Source organism: Doryrhamphus excisus, chromosome 15 (assembly GCF_030265055.1).
Source record: "Doryrhamphus excisus isolate RoL2022-K1 chromosome 15, RoL_Dexc_1.0, whole genome shotgun sequence".
Taxonomy (NCBI): Eukaryota; Metazoa; Chordata; class Actinopteri; order Syngnathiformes; family Syngnathidae; genus Doryrhamphus; species Doryrhamphus excisus.
The window spans coordinates 7,538,512-7,563,920 of record NC_080480.1 but is presented as its reverse complement, the minus strand read 5'-3'; the positions used below and the strand labels follow the sequence as shown (position 1 = coordinate 7,563,920).

At 39.0% G+C, this 25,409-nt stretch overlaps 1 protein-coding gene across 1 annotated transcript; it reads left to right on the top strand.

Moving 5' to 3' along the window:
* Positions 1–2,227: 2,227 nt before the first annotated feature.
* Positions 2,228–15,774, top strand: gng13b (guanine nucleotide binding protein (G protein), gamma 13b). Its single transcript, XM_058050218.1, has 4 exons — positions 2,228–2,421; positions 2,489–2,539; positions 10,068–10,194; positions 11,414–15,774. Exons 3-4 carry the CDS (start codon positions 10,097–10,099, stop codon positions 11,517–11,519), a joined length of 204 nt encoding a protein of 67 aa, XP_057906201.1. The 5' UTR covers positions 2,228–2,421; positions 2,489–2,539; positions 10,068–10,096; the 3' UTR covers positions 11,520–15,774.
* The last annotated feature ends 9,635 nt before the right edge of the window (positions 15,775–25,409 follow it).

Here is a 25,409-nt window from a genome sequence, read left to right as displayed (position 1 = left end):
TCACTAGAACGTGACAAGATTTCTTGATCAGAAAATATTAAAAATAATTTGTTTATGTCCCATTGCGCAGCTCTTACTGCAGGGACATTTGAAACTGAGATTCAAACCCAGATCTTCCCAATCTTTTGACTCCTGTGTGGCCAACATGCTAATCATTTAGCCACAGACTGTGAAAATGTCCCATAACAGACTGGACTCTTGGATAATTTGGTCATCACTATGTATTAGAACACCCCAGACAATGGTTGTGACACAGGGCTTTAGTGGATATCATTAGATCATGCAAGTGCGGAAAATATGGTGACAGTATAACAACATAACAGTCTGACTCACGGTGTCATCTTATAAATAACACTAAACTCATCACACAGCAACTTCACACTCCAAAGGTATCCCTGAGAAATATACAAACATGCACCAAAACAAGTGGAAAAATGGAACACAACTGTTTTCATGTTTTGCCATAATGCTTTGCGTCTAAGCAACACATTAATTGGGGCTCTGCAATGCTGTCAGCCTCCCTCTGGGCTGTGGGTTCCTCTGGTTTCTTCTCGAGGACAGAAGCAGCATTGCAGCACCAGCCATCCATTTTCTATGCTGCTTGTCCTCCACTGAAATTCTTTGCTCAAACAAAATGCATGATGGGAAAATTTGTGGAAAAAAGTTTTTTATTTTTAAAGTTATATTGGCACATGTTTGTATATTTATTGAAATTTGTAGGGCTTCACTGTGTATACTGATGCTGACACCAATACTTTACATTTTCAAGATCCTTGACTGATTTTCCCTTTAATTTGTTGATCATGTTTATAATCAGAATAAAACAAAGATTTAAGGCAAATTATTATATATTACGGGCTGCACTGCGGCGAGTGGTGAGCGTGCAGACCTCACAGCTAGGAGACCAGGGTTCAATTCCACCCTCGGCCATCTCTGTGTGGAGTTTGCATGTTCTCCCCGTGCATGCGTGGGTTTTCTCCGGGTACTCCGGTTTCCTCCCACATTCCAAAAACATGCTAGGTTAATTGGCGACTCCAAATTGTCCATAGGTATGAATGTGAGTGTGAATGGTTGTTTGTCTATATGTGCCCTGTGATTGGCTGGCCACCAGTCCAGGGTGTACCCCGCCTCTCGTCTGAAGACAGCTGGGATAGGCTCCAGCACCCCCGCGATCCTCGTGAGGAAAAGCGGTAGAAAATGAATGAATGAATTATATATATTATATGTTTGAGCCAGTTTGAGTCAATAGTGCAAAATGACTAAACAAATGTAAAAACTACTACTGATGCTCATTTATATCATTTGGCTTTGTAAAGCACTGCTATGTCCAAGGACATATTAATATCAAAAATAAAAATACTGGCGAAAATAACCATTGAAGGCTGCACGGTAGTCTAGTGGTTAGCACGCAGGCCTCCCAGCTAGGTGACCCAAGCTCAATTCCACCCTGTGTGGACGTTACTTCCTGTCCACTCGCCACTCAGCTCCCCTCTGGAATTTATATCTTAAATGGCTTATTTACACTTATTATGTCAACAATATTGGGTAATACAAGTATAAAAGTGACTATAGGGGTGTTAGTTCATGTCTAAAGTGCTCTAATAATGTTAAACTGTATTTAGAAGGGGCTGCACGGCGGCGAGTGGTTAGCACACAGGCCACACAGCTAAGAGACCCGAGTTTGATTCCACCCTCAGCCATCTCTGTGTGGAGTTTGCATGTTCTCCCCATGCATGCGTGGGTTTTCTCCGGGTACTCCGGTTTCCTCCCACATTCCAAAAACATGCTAGGTTAATTGGCGACTCCAAATTGTCCATAGGTATGAATGTGAGTGTGAATGGTTGTTTGTGCCCTGTGATTGGCTGGCCACCAGTCCAGGGTGTACCCCGCCTCTCGCCTGAAGACAGCTGGGGTAGGCTCCAGCAACCCCCCAAAAAGCCTTGTGAGGATTGAAGAAAATGGAAAAATATATAATAACGATGACATTGACTCGATACTGATACCAGTATGAGTATTGAGTATTAAATTGATCCCTCCACCCTCTCATGTTTATAAGTATATGTGGTTTTGGTGATGAAGTTTTGAATCGTAATATTAGGGACGTAATCTACAGCACACAGACATAGTGAGCACTAAGGAAAGGAGTGACTATCTCTCTTTACCTTGCTCTAGCTCTGTCTCACACAAGCACACACACACTAACACACACGCACGCACGGTCACGCATAAAGCATCCAGCAGAGTGGAGCGTCCACCACACCAGCTGGTTAAGTTGTCCTCTTCCTGTCTTTCTCCTCCATTCCCCAGCAGCTTCAAGCAGGACTACAGACGTCCCAGAGACTTCCGCTCCTCAGACAACCCCACACGGCTCGTCACCGTCTGCTTTCTCCGGCGACTGCGGATTTATCTTCGAGCCTTTCGGTGGGGATTACACAGTTATCTGCCATTAAAGCGGGAATACAACATTTTGTCCTCCTTGTGGTTGAAGTGCACCGGTCCGAGTTGGAAGAGCAACAGCCTCCACCGGAGCATCAGTGAGGTAACTATGCGTCTCATTTCCTTGTCTTTTCTTGCTTATAGCGCCCGACATATTGCTATAAATCGGCATACATTCTGCAGGTAAAAGTGGTATTTGTACCCCGTCACAATCAACATGTTTTTCTTCAGTCAAACAGGGGTGAATCAAGGACAACTGGACTTCAACTGCACAATATATTGTGTGTGTGTGTGTGTGTGTGTGCACATCCTACAAATATTGCATGAATCTCTCTGCGCTTCCTCCCCTTCCAGTTTGTATGTCCTTAGCCAACCTTGTTTGAAGAATAGATGATGTCTGTATTATCTCAAGTATGGCTGGGTGCTACTGCTGGTTGTGCTATTGAGCCAATACCAAGTAAATACAAGGTCCTGTATTTCCAATTATTTACTTATAATTTTTACTACTGAATAATAATAACGCCTTAATGAATGAGAAACAGGTGACAGGAGTTATGAACTTATTAACTACAACCTTGAATTATGACTATAACTGGCGTAAACATATATTAAGTTTATTAACTGACTTATTTGTGAACATTTTTTACAATATAATGTAACAATTTCAACGAAATAAAAAATCTACGCACATATTCCCTTTTACTACATACTGTTTTTTTGTCTTGAGGATTTTTTTCCCCTTGTTGGTGTGCCCGTAAAAAAAAAAAAAAATAGGGCTGTCAAATGATCAGATTAATCACAATTTTCAAATTAATTAAGCACAATGAATAATGATTTTGATAAAAATAAAAATGATTTTGACTGTATAGTAATTAGGGATGTCCGATAATTATCGGTAATCAGCATAAAAATGCGATATCAATTCATTCAGTATTGGATTTTTTTCCCCCCGATTATGAATACCGGTATTAAAAAAATGCTGTGTTCTTTACACAGCATTACAGATATCTGTATCAGCTGATATCGGTATCTGAAATTCAGAGTTATATCGGCATATCGGTTTTCGGCGAAAGAGCTATTATCGGATACCCTAATGTTAATGAAAAAAAGGTAAAATACAGGACAGGAGTATATATATATATTTGTATGTGTTAAAAGCTCCAAATAAACTGGAAATTTAAATTAAGATAAAAGATAGGCCATGTCTGAAACTATTTACCAGGTCTGAATAAAGTTATAGTGTGACTCCGTGGTTAGCGTCACTGTTTCATTACAGCTGCATCGCCTGCCATGATAATTACGCTAAAAAATATAACACAATTAAAGAAATAAATGAGTTACCTGTGCTAACACACTATTTTTGACAGCTCTAAAAATGTATTAATTCAGAAATTATGCAGTTTTGTGGTCTTTAATGAGCCAAAAATGAATAACATTATGTTTTCAAGCATGAAAATGGCCAAATTAACTAAAAGATGCATTCACAGACAATGACGTAGTATCCTAGGTGTCCGTAATGTTATTGTAATGTTTGGTGAGACACACAAGCACCAGACTTGATTGCTGGAACAACTGGCGTTTATTGCAGGTTTTAGTTATCTCACAAAATGCACAATAGTCCCAAATTAAAACACGGCTACTGTTATCTTACGAAAATATGAAACTCAACATCATTTTCGGTCCGCCATTAACTTTGCTCCCCTAGAAAACACATTTATAGCCACACATGAGCACAAATTTTATGTCTTAAGTGGCTTATTGTCTGGGTAATATGAATATAAAGGTGACTATATTTCATATCTAGAGGACACTAATACTGCTCTAACTATGAAATGATTCCATTTATATGTGTGGAATCTTACTTTGCGGAAATTAACTTATCAAGATTGGCGAAAAAAGACTATAATAGCATGTCATTATTAGAAATAGCAGGACTGAGTTAACTAATTAACTCATAACCATCTTACCGAGACATTTTGGACAATTGCATGCTCCGTGACCTTACCCACCCCATCATACACCCTTGGGATGAACTACAACTGTGCGCCAGACTCATCCATCATGGCTGCTCAAAGGTGTGTCTGAATTAAAAAAAAAACCTTCCAACCTTGACAAAGGCTTCCCGTATGAGTGTTGTTTTGTTACATTAGACCCGTTGTCCCAGTACTTGAATCTATAAAATCAGGCTGCTGGCTCCGACATTCCGTATAGTTCACTAATTTGCTCACATTCCATCAAGTCTATTGATCAGCCCTGATCGACTCGTCATGCCTGCAGTGGTCACATCAACTGGATTGTCCCTAGTTGTGTCACGCAGAAGCCGACTGTGCTGTTGCATAAGGTGAATATTGTGCACCAATATCGCTTTCATTTCGTCAGTTTAACAGCAAGGAGCCTCTTCGTTCTTCCCGTCTCCACTCTCAGTTGGTCAGAGGAGCTCTGCCTGTTCCTTTCTATTTTTAGTCTCTATTTACAATGCAGTAGCTATAGAGGAAAGACGAGTCTTTTCACTTTCTCTCCCTTCAGTCACTTTATTCGTCTCTATTAGCTTTGTTTTGTCACTTTTCTCCTTTTTTTTACCCTGAAGCTCCTGTCCTTTCTCCTGTCATAATTAAAGTCAAATTTGACACATTAAACACAGGTAGAAGCTCACCTGACGGTGCCACCTGCCCCACAGCTGTGCATATACACAATATAATAGCGTGTTGTGGTTGGGAAGACAGCAGAATAGAAAGCGGGTAGAGGTTAATCTCTGGATGCTTTTAAACCCAAATCACCATGTGACCTACAAACAACCACCCCGTATTCCTGTTGCACCCACACAGCAGTATCTTCACTTGCTGATTTTCAATAGTTGTAATTAGAAACTATGATGAATGATTTATAATTGAGTTGAAACAAATATTCTTTGACCCTTTGTGAGCTACTCAAAATCACCTGTTAATTGAACAACAACACACAAGGAGTGTTTTGAGGACAAGACTTAATTACGGTAGTATAATGACAATAATAGAGGAAAAATAGTTCAGTGACACTTGAAAAGGTTTGTACGTATCCCATGAGCGTGATTCCTTCTACAATTGAGCTACTGTAACCAAGCAATTTCCCTTGTGGATCAATGAAGTCTAATTCTGTCACAGCATGTACTGTAAGTGTAGTAGTTTGTGCTGCGCTTGTGCTGTTTTGTGCAATTAAGGGAACATTTGTGCTGCTTTGAGTTATTGCTCAATTGTTTTATATAGGTTAATCAAAGTTCAACCAGCCCGCCTTTTGCTTCAAATTAAACCAGAAATAGTCCCAATCATCTGTTTTGTGCAATGGAATAACTCTAAAAGAAAAGCAACTTAAATGTGCATTTTATTTGTGCAAAACAGCACAAACGAATGACACTATTTTGGTTTAATGTGCATTAACTGGGGGTCTATGTGATATTTTTAATACAGTTAAAAGCTAAAATACAAACACAGCACAATTGTTATTGCACAAAACAGTACATATATGGGGGGCTGATTAAATAATAGAACAAAACGTAAATCTTTGATAGCTTAAATGACATTATGAGAGCTCGAAAACATCATTTTAATTGCATAAAACAGCACAAATGCAGCACAAACGGGTCACAGTCTGGGTAAATGGGAGGCTATTGAACAATCTGTAATAACTCAAAAATGAAAGCAGCACACACATTTTAATTGCGGAGAACAGCACAAACGCAGCACAAACAAATGGGACTATTTTTGGTTTAATCTGGGTAAATGGGAGGCTGCGCAAACTTGGAATTGACCTATTGAACAATCTATAATAACTCCAAAATGAAATCAGCACAAACAGCCACTTTAATTGCACAAAACAGCACAAACGAATGGGACTATTTTGGTTTAAACGTGGCTTAAACGTGGACCTATGGAACAATATGTAATAACTCAAAAGTGAAAGCAGCACAAACGATCATTTTAATTGCACAAAACAGCACAAACAAATTGTACTATTTTTGGTTTAATCTGAGCAAATGGCGGGCTACTGGAACGTGGATTGACCTATGGAACAATATGTAACAACTCAAAAATGAAAGCAGCACAAACAGTCATTTTAATAGCACAAAACAGCACAAACGAATGGGACTATTTTTGGTTTAATCTGGGTAAATCGGAGGCTGCTTGAACTTGGATTGACCTATGGAACAATCTGTAATAACTCAAAAATGAAAGCAGCACAAACGATCATTTTAATTGCACAAAACAGCACAAACAAATTGTACTATTTTTGGTTTAATCTGAATGAATGGGAGGCTGCTAGTACGTGGATTGACCTATGGAACAATATGTAACAACTCAAAAATGAAAGGAGCACAGTAATTTTAATTGCACAAAATAGCACAAAGGAATGGGACTATTTTTGGTTTAATCTGAGTAAATGGGAGGCTACTTGAACTTGGATTGACCTATGGAACAATATGTAACAACTCAAAAATGAAAGCATCACAAATGAGTCATTTTAATTGCACAAAACAGCACAAACAAATTGTACTATTTTTGGTTTAATCTGAGTAAATGGGAGGCTACTTGAACTTGGATTGACCTATGGAACAATATGTAACAACTCAAAAATGAAAGCAGCACAAACAAGTCATTTTAATAGCACAAAACAGCACAAACGAATGGGACTATTTTTGGTTTAATCTGGGTAAATTGGAGGCTGTTTGAACTTGGATTGACCTATGGAACAATATGTAATAACTCAAAAATGAAAGCAGCACAAACGAGTCATTTTAAATGCACAAAACAGCACAAACAAATTGTACTATTTTTGGTTTAATCTGAGTGAATGGGAGGCTACTTGAACGTGGATTGACCTATGGAACAATATGTAACAACTCGAAAATGAAAGCAGCACAAACAAGTTAATAGTAGATAATACTCTACTCTAAGTTGTTGTCCAACACCCATAAAGATGAGCTTTTGTATGGTACACCATGGACCATACCATGGGGAGCATACACGCTCAGACACACTAATCATTAGTCCACCATTTCTCTTTCATCCAAAATTTGCATTCTTCCTTGAAAAATACAAGCGGTCAATTCAGAAACAGAGAATGAGAGAACACTTGAAAATGACAGAGGCCGTTAATTAGAAGACTGGCATAGAATACATTGACCGCTAACACACAGGATGTGAGGAAGAGTGATACATGCAGATGGATATGGCAGACTAGCAGAAGTCAAAGTGTAAGAGATGAAGGGAGGGAACATGGGGGATGAAAGAGGCGGTGAGTTATAGAGATGGAAAGAGGAAAACATCCTCCTCTCACTGGAGGACTCTGGAGGCTGAAACTGGATCTCAGGCAGGGACTGGCCATCGCCCCCTCACTTTTTTTTTTTTTTTTTTAAACTGGTTAGTGACATGTTGTATAATAACGTACCTCAAACTCAAACTATTGCAGTCTATTCTTGGCTATCCCATTGAGTCACCGCTTCCATGTAACACTGCGCATATGGAGCCAAGATGTGAAAAAAAAACATGTTTCAAGTTCAATTCTCTTGTTTTCATCTGAGGATCTGAGGTTTTTGTACCGCCAAACTACTACGTTTCCCTGTATAGCCATTTGCATTGGGCAGTCATCCAATGCTGTTTGACCCTGTTGTTAGGAAGAAAGATAATTACCTAAAATGATCAATGTTACTGATCTTGGAGCAATTATTGACCTTGATTCCCAAACGTAGGAGAAGTAACATACAGTCAGATTTGATGTGATACCACTCAGGCTTTTTTTTTTTTTGACTATGGTGTCTATTTCACATAAGCGACACATGACACTTGTTTGACACTTGGGAAAATATTCAATACGATATATCCCCATTTCTGCACAGATCAATATAAGCTATAACACATGATATACTGGAGCTACAGCTGACATCAGTGGTACTGGTGGAACTACAGAAAATAAAAACTACCCATCTGTCTTCAGATAAACACTGTTACCGCATACTAGCCAGCATTATTCATGTTTCCTAAAAATAACCGATGTTGACCAAAACATAATGAACTGGGAATTTATTATTAAGGAGGAAGTGTGGTCGATTCTGAGTGTGGGCGGTGGTGTGAGAAAGACTTAAGAGGCAATGGAAGATTTTATCACTGGTGTTGCTTTTCTGTCCCTTCACAACAATTCTAACTGAGTCCATGAATTATTAATAGTCCTGCACCTTTCAAAAATAACTGCATCTGTGCTTCGGTATGAGCTCATTTCATTATAGTAGTAAATCATGGGTGGAGCTTAGCAGTGCAGTCAAGACTCTGGCAGACCGCAATATGGGAACTTGGATACTGATGGTAGTCCTTTGATATGAAAGTAACATTTTGTGGCCAAGATCAAGTTTAAATGTCTAAATTCGGGCTTTTAAAACATTTTTAAAAATCTGATTAATCAGCTTTAAAATTAATCATGATTAATCACCATTAACATATAAAATATGCCTATTGTTACTGTATTTAATGAAGAGAAAGATAAATGACTAGACAGGATTATAGTATCTAATTTGTATGTATTAACCGCTCCAAGTGAACTGAATATGTTTCGGCATATATTCGGCTTTTCCATTCAGCAAATCAATCTCCTCCATCCAACCCACTCACACCAACTACCCTCATGTCCTCCTTCACTACATCCAGAAACTTCCTCTTTGGTCTTCCTCTACGCCTCCTACCTGGCAGCTCTAAACGTAGCATCCTTCTACCAATATATTCACTATCTCTCCTCTGGACATGTCCCAACCATCACAGGCTGCCTTCTGTGACTTTATCTCCAAAGCCTCTAACATGTAATGTCCCTCTGATGTACTCCTTCCTGATCCTATCCATCCTGGTAACTCCCAATAAGAACCTCAGCATCCTCATCTCTGCTACCTCCAGTTCTGCTTCCTGTCTTTTCCTCAGTGGCACTGTCTCTAGACCAAACAACATGACTGGTCTCACCACAGTTTTGTATACCTTTCCTTTCATTTTAGCTGAAACTCCAATATAATGTTAAAAACCCCTGAAATGAGCAGGATAGCTCCCCAAAACCTAACATTTGTGTGTGTTTTCAGCTTTCAAATAAAATATTAGTGAACAAACTGTGTTAAGAGTTTCTCCCTGTCTATGACATTTGAACTTTTCCAAAGCCGGAGCTATCCATGTAAGGTCGAGGGCATGGAGAAAAATAGGACATGTACAGTACATCCTGTTCTTTTTGTACTGTACTGTACTGTATGGCTCTCACCACATGCTTTGTACCCCGCTTCCCTTAAAGACATTGAAAAGCATACTATAATACCATTAATGTAAAACGACAAACAATGAACTACATTTGCATACATTTGTAACTGCAGCAAAAAATAGTGAACTTAAAAAGCTGTCTTGCCAATGTCTTGTGTTTGACTCCCCAAAGTGCCATTGTATACATGAGTGTTAAGTGGGTTATTCACTTTTGGCTGCGTTTGTTTGTGCACAATAAATGTCTTCTTCCTTCCTTAGGTAGAAACACTCAACAAGGACACAAAGCCCGCATCAAGATGTACTCCTCGGTGTATACTCTGCTTTTCAATCAGTTGTGTGTAGCTATATTTATACCCTCGTCTTGACTGTGTGCAGGTAAAAAATTTCTACATCACACTGCAGTCATGGATGAGATGGACCTGCCCCAGATGAAGAAGGAAGTGGAGAGCCTCAAGTATCAGTTGGCCTTCAAACGAGAGAAGTCCTCCAAAACAGTGACAGAGTGAGTTTCTGTGTTTGTATGATATATGATATGTACATATTTTAAAACAAAATACAAAAAATATCACTGACTGACTGACTGACAGAAACTGAAGGACACACTGGTTGCATTTGCACTGAACAGGAAGTCACACATTTTCACATTACATAACTGGATCAGCTGCACGGCGGTTGAGTGGTTAGTGTGCAGACCTCACAGCTAGGATACCCGAGTTCAATCCCACCCTCGGCCATCTCTGTGTGGGGTTTGCATGTGTGTGTTTTCTCCGAGTACTCCGGTTTCCTCCCACATTCCAAAAACATGCTAGGTTAATTGGTGACTCCAAATTGTCCATAGGTATGAATGTGAGTGTGAATGGTTGTTTGTCTATATGTGCCCTGTAATTGGCTGGCGACCAGTCCAGGGTGTACCCCGAATCTCGCCCGAAGACAGCTGGGATAGGCTCCAGCACCCCCGCAACCCTCGTGAGGGTAAGCGGTAGAAAATGAATGAATGAATGAATAACTGGATGAATTTGCCATAAAAATGCCCCCTTTGGTCAATGTCGGCTTAAGTGGACACTTTTTAATAATATGAAGAACATGGTGGACCAACATGGTGGACCAGGGTTGTCAATATACATAAGCGTGACCGACTTAAGCAGATTCCACTGTAATACGACTACTACTACTACTACGACTTACATACTAGTGCTTTTCCCAAAGCACTGATCCCATTACTCAGTCACTCCACATTCACACACTTGTGGTGGTAAGCTGCTTTAGGGCAGGTTGATGATAACCAACAGTGTCTCGGACCAGCACCAAAACAAGTGTGTCAACCATGGACACAACATGACCGGGAACGGATGGAGGAACTACCATCTGTCCGCTTATTGGAAGACCTGATCTACGTCCTAAGTCGACTACTTTTGCCACATAGGGATTTTGAATGATGGGCAAAATTCCCCCAAAAAGTGCAGTTCCCCTTTAATGAACCAATACATTGTATTCCTTGTATTGTCTTGTTTAAGGTATTGAGCGTTTTTCTAAAGTATCAACTGTGGTAGCTTCTGATGAGTGTGTAGTTTTGTCCACTGAAAAAAGGGAAAAAAAATAAAACTTGATGAGTGGTTACTTCAACCACTTGCTTCTTTACCTTATATGGAAAAGCACATACAGGATTGATTGTGGCAATAAAGTCGCTGTGGAATTTAAAAAATGTTTCTGTCTCTCTAAAGTTTGGTGAAGTGGATAGAGGATGGCGTCCCAGAGGATCCCTTCTTGAACCCGGAGCTAATGAAGAACAACCCGTGGGTGGAGAAAGGAAAATGCATCCTTCTGTAGGAGAAGGCGCTCAGCCTGTCATTCCCCGTCGATGTAAACCGCACCTACAGAGGAACCCCCGACCCCCCCAGGACGCTGCCTCCCAACCTCTCACCATGAATGTACAACAATCCCCAACACGCACCCCCCACCACAAAACACACCGACACACTTTTGCCTGACTGCCACACTTTCACTGCAAGTTCATTCTTGCATTGTTACTGTATAACGATCAATACTCCACCTAGTCTCTATATACGACAACCTACTTATGCAGCCGTAAGGCACAATGTTTCATTCTGTTTTTGCTATGAACATCTACGCTGTTTTGTTCAATACTCGTCGATGAGCTAAACCTTCTAACATCCTCACTCTCACTATCAGCCACAGACATATATTATACTTTTCACTTCTTACCAACTTACTAAACTAACTTTTTTATTTCCAAAATAAACTGCATAATTAGATGGATGACATAACGATGCCTTAACGTCGCTCATGGTCATTATTTGCATTCATGCAATTTTTCTTGTGTTGGCACATAACAGTTTTAATAATCAATCCAACCCACCAAGTTGCTTCAGATAATACTACATGTAAAGACATTGCGACTGTATGATTATTATTTTTTGTACTTGTTAGTCATTGTACACTGGGGATGTCCAAACTTTTTCTACCAAAGTTATTTGGTATTATTAGGGTTATTATTATTAGGGTTATTATTAGGGATGCCCGATATTTTTGCCAAAAAATGATATGCTGATATTGTCCAACTCTCAATTTCCAATACTGATATCAGCTGATACGGATATGGTTTCCACTCGACTCCCACTTCATAGCTACAGTGATAGTTCCCCCTCACTGTGCAGGGAGCTTGTTCATACTAGGGACCGTCACTAAATTATTCATTCATTTTCTACCGCTTATCCTCACAAGGGTCGCGGGGGTGCTGGAGCCTATCCCAGCTGTCTTCGGGTGAGATTCGGGGTACACCCTGGACTGGTCGCCAGCCAATCACAGGGCACATATAGACAAACAACCATTCACACTCACATTCATACCTATGGACAATTTGGAGTCGCCAATTAACCTAGCATGTTTATGGAATGTGGGAAGAAACCAGGAATTGAACTCGGGTCTCGGAGCTGTGAAGGCTTCGTGCTAACCACGTGTCCTCCATGCAGCCCACTAAATTATTATTGTGTTTAAGTGTTTATTAAAAAAAGATCATATATTCTAAATCACAACACAAAGCTGGGATGCAGTTGGGATGCAGGTGGGATGCGGCATGCGACCACACATCCCTGTGATGAGAGTCAAGAGCACGAGTAACGCTTTAAACCAACTACTCAGTGCATCTCTTAAGGTGTCAGGGACTGACATAGTATCGAGCAGCTAGATCGCAGACCAATAAAAAACAAACTACGGGCCACAAGTGGCCCCTGGGCCACACTTTGGACACCCCTATTGTACATGATTCATTTCAGACATTTTCATAATTTATTCTAAGGCTTTTCTGCAAACATGAGTTTGAAAAAGTGTGCATATGCCCCATAATTGAAGTGATATATATTTTAGCATTGCACATCCGATGATACAGAAATACTAAAAAGACTAAATTCACTGCCTGGAATATTTCACCAAACAACAAAAGCCTTTCCCCGTACTAAAAGTAGACACGTTTACAGCTTTGCTTTGAAGCATGTTTTTATTATATACCATATTAACGCATGTTGTTGTTCTTTCCTGTCATTAGATCCGAGTGTGTGTGTCTACATGTGTGTGTGTGTTGTTGTTCCGGGCCTCTCGAGGGGTTTTTCGTTCTCCCTCCCCTCCTTACCGACAGTCCCCACGGACAACACAGTCATCGTGCAAACACTCTCTTGACCCCTTTAACTTATGAAACCTTTTGCTCTATTTATTTTATTTATTTATTTATGACAACCTTTTCCTGTGATGTTTGGGTTTTTTTTGTCTCCATCTGCCTCATATTCCCATATTTCCCAAGAGAATTCCGAGAATGCAAAACCTTGTCAGATCAACTGCCTTGGATACAATTTCCTTAAAACAAGAATGTACATACGTATTTGGCATGAGGTTTGAACACTAGTACTGACCACTGTCTGTGTTGTCATTTTGTGTCACGTTGCTTGGTGGGAAAGGTGATGAAGTAGGACGACACGGGAACCTCACGTCATCTCAGTACTGTAATGACTCTCATTATGTTGGATTTTTCCAGATCCCCAAAGGCTTATTCTGTAATTGAGTGACTTTTGTACAATGGATTAATTGCATATATTTAATTGAAAGTACATGGTCTGATGATGTGCTAATTAATTCATATTTGCATGCATAAAACAGCACTTCTGTCCTTGTCAATCATATATGAGAGGAACTTATTGCCAAGCAGGTACTGGTTATATTTAGTAAATTGTGCTACTAAAAAAATAATGTTACTTCAAAAGTACCCCCTGTAATAACATATTTCATTTTTAATTTCATGGTTTTCCTAGTTTTAGATGCTAGCCATGCTAATTTTTGATGTTTTGCTGGTCAGTGCATGACAAGGGACTCGTAAAGTGGATTCCACCTTCTGAGTTCCGTGTTTGGAGTTTGTCCAGCAACCCTAGTGCTCTCAGTTCTGGTCTTGAAATTCAATGTTCTATGGTCTCTTCTCCAACATTAGAACTGAATGTTGAGGGTATTGAACTGATCACAACTGGAACCTTTGCCTTGGTCTTGACTCTTAAATCATCTTTGTTGTGTCGGATTGGGAGCGAGGTCTTGTATCTCTGGGTTTTGTTCATCAGTGAGGGAAGGTTGGGGTTTGGTCATTGCAGTCATTGTACCGGACCGTCGTGGTGAAGAGAGAGCTGAGTCGGAAGGCAAAGCTCTCAATTTACCAGTCGATCCATGTTCTTCTCTCCCTCACCAATGGTCATGAGCTTTGGATCAGGACCGAAAGAATGACACGGCGGATACAAGCGGCTGAAATGAGTTTCCTCCATAGGGTGGCTGGACTCACCCTAAGAGTAGAGTAGAGTAGAGCCACTGCTCCTTCACATCTAAAGGAGGCTCGGCCATCTAGTCCAGATGCCTCCTTGGTGTTCTGGGCATGCCCAGCCAGGCCATGGCCCCAGGGCAGACCAAGGACACGCTGGAGGGATTATGTCTCACAGCTGGCCTGGGAACGTCTTGGGGTCAACCTGGGGGGAGCCGGAAAAGGTGGCAGGAGACCGTGAAGTGTGGACTTCCCTGAGACCGACCCGAATTACTGGAAGAAGAAGGAATGGAAAGGAATCTTTGTAAATTATTTTTCTTATTATAATTTTATGATTTTACTGCCATATTTTGACTTAATTCATATAATATTATAGCTTTTTCCTCCACCAATTTTTTCAAAAAATACTTTATTTTGTTTTGTTTCTAATAACATTAAAACTTTGAAATTTAAAAAATATGTTCTTTAGTATTTAACATTTTTGCATATAGTTGTGTAAAATTTTTACTTTTTTTTCATTACAATTTAAATTACATTTTCCAACTATTTCAGCTTTCTTCTTGTAAATGTTTTTGTCATAATATGTTCTTCCCATAATATTATATGATTTAATATATATATATTATTACTTAATATTATTGTCAAATAATATTATTTTCCCCAACCAAATTTTCACAATTTTATTTTTGTGTTATTTGTTTCCCATATAAATGAAAAAAATATTAAAATGTTAACTTTTTCTAGTTATATTTTGACTTTATTCTCACAAAACTTTTGATTTTTCTAATTTTATTTAATTTGACTTTTTTGTAGTTTTCTTGTTAAACAGCTACTTTCTGCAAATGGCCCCCAGGACACACTCTGAACACCCCTGATCAAAACAGTCCAGTTGTGATTGATTCAATATCCTGCGAATATTATGACCTGGAGGAAAGAGACATTTGAACTGAACAATCTCCCATTGGAAAAGCAGCAAATGCTGTTTGCTGGAGATGCTCAGCACTTTTCCTGCCCCTGGTTTGTGCTTATTGGCTATGACATCTGTAACTCTTTAGTTCCGTTTTGTATAACCTGAATGTATGTGTGTGGTATCTTTGATTTTAATGTCAGCATAACCTTGTGTCAAACTAGCTAGCAGCATATCCTCCTTGTGAGAATGCTTTGGAGTTCCTATTATGCATCAGACTAAGCCCAAGTGTAAAGATGACAAGCAATAAATTCAAGATCATTTTTTATTGGATTTTTTGCAAGAACATTTATCTTAATAAAGTAGACGATTTTGAGAAAGCTTTGTCGTGTCATTTGTATGCACAAGGGTTAGCTTGTTCATGAGTAATAAAACTGAATAGTGATAACATAGAATAAATAGGAATAGAGTGTACACCCCTGGTAGCGTGTTTTTTGGTTAACAAACTTGGTTTGTGTACATTTTCCAGTTAGTGTACGAAATCAAAATGCTGGCCCTCGCAACTTTCTTTGCCATCGTTTTGGGTTATTTTGCAAGCGCACGGAAAAGCAGAGATTTTAAGTGAGAAAGACTACTGAATTGATGAAATCACTCATGGCTGCCACATAGTGTCTTTGGCAACAATCACGTCTTCAATGAAGGTAAAAGTAACCGTACATATAATTTTGTATAATTGTAAACTCTAAAAAAAAAAAACGTGTTAAATTTTTTTGGGCTTTCTGAAACAGATTAATTTGATTTACATTATTTCTTATGGGGACAATTTATGTCAATCAACATTTTTTCGGTTAGAGTCAGACCCTCTGAAACGGATTAATGATGCTAACCAAGGTTCCACTTTATTTGTACATTGAAATGTGAATACACTTATATAACAAATGTCTGCCTTGGTTAGCACATTTTTTGGTTAACAACCAAGATGTTTATGCAGCTTTTTTGGATCACATTGTCACTTTAAACTCTCACAATACTTGCATTTTAGGTTTATATCAGAGTTAGAGTGATACATAGAGCAGTGTAATGTGTTTATTTTGTGTTATTTTATAATCGATAGCCCCCCCCCCAAAACTAGGTAAAACGTTCAGTTGTCATTCATTTGTCATTACTTTTGCATCATTTTCTGCATGAATAAGAGTGCCATCCCAACGACGCTGTGTTCACTGTGTCAAAGATTGTGTTCTAGTTAGGATGATGTACAGCTGATTCTTGCTCACAGTATGTTCGTCTGCTTTTTATGGGTCAGCTCCCCTCAATCCCCTTGCCTTTTTGACACTGTAAACTCACTAATACGCTCAATCCCTCTTCAACCTCAAAGCTAGATCCACACCCCCAGTTTCCCTTTCCCCACTGAAATCCTCCTACCTTCTGCACACACACCACCTGTCTCCTCAATGTCTGTCTGCAGTTGGGTCTAATGTGCAGCTTAATGATCCTGTAAACCACCCCCCCACCACCACATTTTATTCTCAGATTACACCCATGCACTCAAAGACACATACCCGTGCATCCCTTCATGCATGTGCACGTTCAGAAACGCATTACTCAGCTTGAAGTGTTTGTGCACTCACACACTGAAAACAGACATTAATGGCTTCGAGTGGGAGCATTTCTACGTGGATTAAGATTAGCAATCATATACAAATTGCCGCACACTCAGATTGGCACACATTAGAACCAATCGCTAATGCACACACACACATGCATACACACGCTGACATGGCACGCTGCTCTTTAATCAACCCCTGGAGATTACTCTTCTTAATAAATGTATCTCCGCAACAATTAACATTCAAAATGAACCTTTAACATTAGGTAATCTTACATCAATTCCCGCACATTCATGATTCAGCATTTAAATACATTTTTTTTTTGCAAATGAAAAAAGTGTTCATCCTCCAGAGCGACTGCTCATTTCCTCCTATGACACTCTGCTGTGCCCAGATGGAGCTGTCAGGAAAGTCAAATGTTTTTACAAGTCTGTGCCAACTCTGGTCGGCCTTCAGAGCTTTCTGTGGCGCAGTAAATTTGCACTCAACTTTGAGTTATTGCGCTACACTTTCTTTTTTTCTTTTTGTCCTTGAAACGTATTGAGTTTTTGCTCTCATCTCAGTTGTCATGAGGTGACGGTATCATAAAAGACAACAATTTAGTGAATAACTCATCTCAACCAAAGGCAATTTCAAAAAGCAGGTCCATTTAATAAATAATAAAAGCTTTTACATGATATTAAAAATAAATAATAACAAATATGAATAACAAAGCTCAGTTTTGACACTGTCAATCTTAATTATTGTGGTTGTAGTTGTCATTGCTGTAGAACTGCATGGTATAACACCTATTTATGTATTCATAGTGCTTCCCCATACATTCATCATTGCATGCTGTCCGCCACAGATAAATCAGGACAGCCACAAATAGATTTGGCGCTACCTGTTCACTCTCATAAACACATTATATTAGGACTGTCTGTATATGTAGCTTGTTGTTCTAGCTCCTTATCCTTATTATTATTATTTTACAAGGATAAGGTCAAAATACTGTATTAAAGGGGACCTATTGTGCTTTTTCCACTTTTCTGACCTATAAATGTAGTTACAATGTTGTATTCTCGTGTTAAATGATGGCAAAGTTTCAGATAATGAGGTTTATGCATTTGGAAGTGAGCCCTGAAAGAAGTTTGGGATGGCTCAAAACGCTCAGTTTCAGAGGGCGTTGTAAAACTGGAGGTTTGTGATGTCACAGATAGTCATGCGCCCTCCCCCAAGCTCTGCTTCTGTGTTTACATTGTTAGCAATGGCTCGTGGGAAGCGTTTCTTTGGGTGTAAGGGAAAGCTACATTTGTTTACAATTACTAAAGAAGCAACCATCAGGCACAAGTGGTTGGAGTTCCTGATTCCCTACCAGCAAAAGAAAAAGTTTTTAATCTGTCAATGGCATTTCACACTGAACTGTGAACATGGGCCACTATGCAGCTGGACTAGCTGTCAAACTTGCTGAAGCCCGACGCCTTTCCAATGTTACTTGGTCGTGTGGAAGAGTCAGAAGAGCAAGCAGTAAGTAACAATTTATCAGTGTCCTATTTTGTGTTTATTTTGTGTAAGTTATGGAGCAAAACCACTTGTCCGTGTAGCATTATAGAGTGTGCATACAGGGAGCCACCAATCAGTCGGTCTACAAGAATTTTGTCAACACTGGTACTCCCGCAAAAATCATGTAATGACCACATTACACGTTACCAATGTTGTACAAAACTAAACGCTAAAATGCTATGTGAAATGAAGTAACCTCTTTTCTTGAGAAACTTCAGACTGTCCAATCTCTACATCCGCATCCAACACATATGGCTGCATGTTAAAATAATTTTAAAAAGATAAATCACCATTTATTTTGAACTCCACATTACATTGGGTTTGGCAGCTAGAATAGGTGCAGATTCTGGAAGATCTAGAAAGCATTCTGTTCTGGTTTTCATATGTAGCTGCTCGATAGGAGTCCACAATTTGTTGTGGAAAGTTGTGATCTAAGAGAAAAAGATTTAGTAGCATAAAGTTGAAATATTACAAATGAAAGACTTTTAAATGTAATTATTTAATAAGAAACAAGCAAAACAACAAATAAAGTTGTATATTTTGGCAAAATTCGATGGCAGCAAATGTTCAGTGAATAAATTCAAACCATTATGAGAATAAAGTCATAATTACAAGAAGGTTTTAAAAGGTTAAACTAATTTCTACTTCCCAGTTCCCAGTGTTGATCCTAACAGTTGTCCTACTGCTATGTATTTATTGCCTCATAAAAAAACACCATGAAAAATTCACTGTTTTATACCAAACATTCTGATGATCTTATAAATTTGGGTTTGGTGTATCTAGCTAGAAAGTTCCAACAGAAAAACATGCGGCAAACAAACACAACCACATCAGATAACCACACTTTACCCCCCCACATCTAGATCTTGCTTGGTAATTGTTCAAATCATTCCAAACAACATCACCACTGGTCCCAGCATTACTTGAAGGTCAGCCATAGCAAGATCAATACGATTCAATCAATTCACATTAACTAATCAGATCATGAGGTAACTGTTAGTATGCAACATTTACTGATTACTTAAAAGCTCTGAAATATACAGTACATACCGTGTATAAACAGTGGTGTGACCTTAAAGGGGAAACATGAACACATATTTCTTTGCCTTTTATGAGAAAACTAGTTGATATGAGCTAGCGAACAACACCTATTTCGACAACTTCTAAAAGAATCCTCTAACAACGTTGCATGGTTTGATATCCATGCTGTGATCATGCATTAACACTGATGATAACATGTTATAGTTGCAGTATCTTGTCGTATTTTGTTGATTTAAAACACTACCGAAAATTCTTTCCTCGCCACATTAGCCACGTTTACATGAGGAGTTTTTCCTCTTTCCGAATGGAATCTTTCTGAATGACTTTTCCGAAAACAATGGTATACATGGCAAGGACTATTCCAATCTCCTGTCTACATAATCATAATCAAACAGAATAGTCCATGGGACATGCGCAGTAAAACGTAAACATCAACATCACGTGATATTGGCTTCCCCGAGTTTTTCTTTCACTTGTTGGAATAACTCCGTATTGCGAGTTCTTTATTTGTCCAGTCTTGAAATTTAGTTTGAATCAAAAACAAACTTTCCGCAGCAGGATTGCTTTCAATCTTGCTAATATTTTATAATTAAACTGGGGACACGTTTTATATAGATATATATATATTGTCGTGGGTGGGGGGGATGCTGGAGCCTATCCCAGCTGTCTTCGGGCGAGAGGGGAGGTACACCCTGGACTGGTCGCCAGCCAATCACAGGGCACATATAGACAAACAACCATTCACACTCACATTCATACCTATGGACAATTTGGAGTCACCAATTAACCTAGCATGTTTTTGGAATGTGGGAGGAAACCGGAGAAAACCCACGCATGCATGGGGAGAACATGCAAACTCCACACAGAGATGGCCGAGGGTGGAATTGAACCCTGGTCTCCTAGCTGTGAGGTCTGCGCGCTAACCACTAGACTGCCGTGCCGCCCCAATCTTGCTAATATTTTAAACTGGGGACATGTTTTATATATATATATATATATATATATATATTTTTTTTTTTTTTTTAAAGAAAAACTGGACTGGGAATAAAGTATAGAAGGATTTACTTATTTATTTATTTATTTATTTATTTATTTAAGGATTTCAACTTTCCATTTGAGTGGGTACAAGATACCTCAATTGGATTGGGGAAAGGAATATTCCACCCCTGTGAATCCGATTATATGTTCATTCGGATTAGCACTTTTCTTTCGGAATGAGGTGTATACAAAGGTTAAATTCTTTCTGTTTGAGCAAATAAACCGAATGTAGTTGGAATATTTGGGTTCATGTATACATAGCTAATGAGCTAACGATACACATACTTATGCTAGTTCCGTCAACAACAGCAGCATAGATTCAGCGACAACACTTACGATGTTACTTACTTAGGATGGCCGTGTCTTCCAGCACAAGACGTGTGCACCAGTCCTCAGGTTAAAAATGCTGACATCAAACAAGCATCTTGTTGAGTTTTTGTAGTGAAATTGAGAGCTAGGTATCCACTCTTCCGTCTGTGAATGACGCTGAGACTAGCGATTAGCGCCACGTCATGTTAGTACGTCAGATTAAAATAGTTACTGATGTTAGCTGCTACAATAATAATATCGCTGTAGCTTGGTTAATATACAAGTCAGTTATGTAAGTTGTTTTAACTGTGTGAGAAAAGTCAGTCAATGGGGTTCAATCAAAATAAGAGCACGCGCAACACAGCAGGTATGAAATTATGAATGTTTTTTTACTTTTTTGTGGGACTGCTGCATATATGCAAATATTTCCTTACAAGGTTCAAAGCCAGACCAACTATGTGCAGAAATAGACATGTAGAGCATGTGTGATGCTGCTCTCACCTTAAAAGGTTTGATATGTCACGAATGGAAAACCGTCATAAAAGTTCTATGATGCAGTTGATCCAGGTAAAATGTAGCTGCTGATCCAAGATAAATGGCGTTATTGTTCACACACAGTTATCATCTGTCTCTCCGACCAAATATGATCATATTTATGACAAACTGAGACGAATCTGATCTAACATGTAGAGATTTGAGTTTGGGGTTCTACAAAGCAGCTGTGCAAAGGTTCTAGGACAGGGGTGTCCCTGGGGGTCATTTTTGTTTGATTCAAACGTTTAACCAAAATATTTCCTTAAATATGTCGAATTTTTCATGGTATTAAACTTATTTATACAGTTAAACATTTTCAACACATTCAAACACTTTCTATTCTTCATGTACTAGATGTTGATTATTATGGTTAAAAATACAAGGTTACAAGGATGAATCTCTCTTTCCAGCAACAAAGAGTAGACACCTATTCAACACCGGAGAAATATGTGTGTTTATTCTTAACTTTTCTTATCTTTGACTTAGTTATATCAAAACAGCCTGTGATCTATCTACTCTAGACCCTACATTGTCCATAGGTATGAATGTGGGTGTGAAAGGTCTACGTATATGTGCCCTGTGATTGGCTAGCAACGAGTCCAGGGTGTACCCCGCCTCCCGTCCAAAGTCAACTGGGATAGGCTCCAGGGGATTACTGTAAGTGGAACAGAAAATGAATGACTGGAAAAGTTGTGAATAACTATACTAATTATTCCTGTGTTGATTAGTTTGATATATATTAATAATAATAACACAAATGAGACTGGCTTTGTATCAAAACAGGTTATTTATAACAAAAATACATACATTAAATGCAAAAATGTATGCTTAGTAGTTGCCGTGGGCACCCCCATGTAGTCAAAATGGTACAATCTTCATCACATGACATTTTCATGTGATTCCACGGCAAGATTGGTTGTTAAATCACACTCCTTCGTTTAAGTGTGTGAGACATATTTAGGGCTTAAACCTGGATTGTGACATGAGTGAACAACGGCAATTGAGGAGAAAAGGGTTCATTCATTCATTCGCGAGGGTGCTGGAGCCTATCCCAGCTATCTGGTCGCCAGCCAATCACAGGGAACATATAGACAAACAACCATTCACACTCACATTCATACCTATGGACAATTTGGAGTCGCCAATTAACCTAGCAGGTTTTTGGAATGTGGGAAGAAACCGGAGTACCCGGAGAAAACCCACGCATGCACGGGGAGAACATGCAAAGTCCACACAGAGATGGCTGAGGATGGAATTGAACTCCAGTCTCCTAGCTGTGAAGCTGCTGTGCAGCCGAGAAAAGGGTTATGGAGCTGAATTGAATCTAATAATTGAATCTAGGGGAGTGAATCATGTGTCAAAAATATATATTTTTATGGGCATATCAAATACATGGATGGTTGACCAAAATCTGGGATCAGATGACCTCAGCTCCAAAGAACTACATTTCTGGTTGCCATTTTCAAGAAAAAGGAACCAAATTGCACTGAGCAGTAATTGTCGATTACTGCTGGACACCCAGCAAGCTGACATAAGATCTTGTTCACAAGCGTTCCATGTTCCATGTTCCATGAGATCTTGGCAGCAACATACTGCACAAAGGAAAGCATAGATATCCACGTTATGTAGAACAAGAGTATAATATTTTAAACATAGCCTATACATAAGTCTAAAATGTTAGACCTGTACATTTAAATGAATGTCCAAGCTGTCATGAACAATGTCAACAAAGTCAAAGAAAAATGGCTGTACATGGCTACGAATCGTTAACAGTCAGAAATGCGAATCGGCTTAACAGAAAAGTACTTTTCCTAAAATAGTTTTTATATGGCGGCAGGAGTACCACAAAGTAGAAGTTGTGTATACAAGCCATTGCTGTATATGGAGCGGGGATTAAAGGATGTGGTTCATTGAGACTTAATGCTCTGAGCCGTGTAGACGTGACCTCTGCTTTGGAGGGTTGAACGTGGCCTCACCACTTTTGCCTTACAAGGGAATGTACAAGTCAAACACTTATTTCTTAATTTCTCAGACTCTTGTGCCAAATGTGACACATTTGTAGGTTAAATAAAAGGCAAATAAAGTAAAGAAACAAAAAATTCTGTTTCATTATGTTTTAAAAATTAAATCAGTTCTGGATGGTTTATTTTGGTTTCAATGCAGTTCCAGTAGCTCTGAAGTTGGTAACCCATAACAAGATGGTGTTTCCATCATGTCTACTAAGATTGAAGTGCAAACGAAACTCTCGTTGTGTTGCAGTTACAGATTTGTTTGTTTTGATAAACATTTAAAAAATTACTTAATTTTGTTTTGTTTCTAATAATATTAAAACTTTTAAATAAAAAAAAATAATTTAGTATTTAAACTTTTTTTGAATATATTTGTGTAAAATTTTGACTTTTTTTCATTAAAATTTAAATTACATTTTCCAACTATTTGAGCTTTCTTCTTGTAAATGTTTTTGTCATAACATGTTCTTCCCATAATATTATATGATTTAATATTTATATTATTGCATAATATTATTATGTCATATAATAATATTAATAATAATATTATTTCCCCCAACCAAATTTTCAAAAATTTATTTTTTTGTGTTATTTGTTTCCCATATAAAAGAAAATAAAATTAAAATGTTAACTTTTTCTAGTTGTGAGTGTGAATGGTTGTTTGTCTATATGTGCCCTGTGATTGGCTGGCGACCAGTCCAGGGTGTACCCCGCCTCTCGCCCGAAGACAGCTGGGATAGGCTCCAGTACCCCCCGCGACCCTTGTGAGGAAAAAGCGGTAGAAAATGAATGAATGAATGAACTTTTTCTAGTTATATTTTGACTTTATTCTCACAAAACTTTAGATTTTTCAAATTTTATTTAATTTGATTTTTTTGTAGTTTTCTTGTTAAACTGCTACTTTCTACAACTGAAAAAGAAACAAAAAAACAATGGCATTAAATTAAATTAAACACTTTTTGTTTCTTTCCTTTATTTGCCTTTTATTTAACCTACAAATGTGTCAGATCATTTTGCCTGTCCCTGTATATATATGTAAAGAAATGACTCCTTTTCTGATTCCTTCTCCTGCCCTCTTGACTTCCCATGTCAGGAGATTCGGTTCACTTTTGGGCCAAACGTAATCTCCATAAATGAGGACAGGATACAAAATCCTGCCGCGCTATTTAGTTGACAACACGTTCCGCCTAGCTCACCTTGACAAGCACGCATGCAGAGCAGGCCGGGACCTGTTTGTGGAGCTAATTAGCATGGACTCTCTCATGTGCATATACGTGCATGACCGTATGCATGGTTGAGTTATGGTGTGTGGCCCAGTTATGACTGAATAAGGGAGAACACTGCAGGCCTGATGAAGAGGCAGGGGTTAGAGAGGACAGATATAGATAGAAGTGAGAAAAGCAGAGGGAGCCAGGGAGATGGCGGCGACGCTCGGGTTGTTAACCACTAAAGCACCCCCGGTCCCATGTGAGTTTTCTCATTGCGATCATCAGTGTGTGTGTGTGAGTGTGTTCCATCATTTGAATCCGTGTTTTTTCTCTGCCGCGTCATTACCGTCTGTCATCTTCTCGGGGGAGTCCATGTTTATCCAGCACGGCCTTTGAGCTGTCACTGCAGGAGTCATGCGTTTGTCATCACCATGGCAACCAACAGACGCAATGAATCTTCCTCAATGTCTCTTCACACTCGATCTGTTCGGCAAATTAGTCAGACGAATCAAACCGCACATTTGGAATTGTAAAACCTCCTAGTTGGCCAATATTGGGAAAATCTGTGAAGTAGTGATCGAAAGGACAAGACCGTGGGTGCGAGCAACTGCAATACCTCCATCGGGTGGCTGGGCTCTCCTTGAGAGATAAAATGGATGGATGGATTATTAAGGGACAAAAAAATCCAAACCTACATGGCCCTGTGTGTAAACGT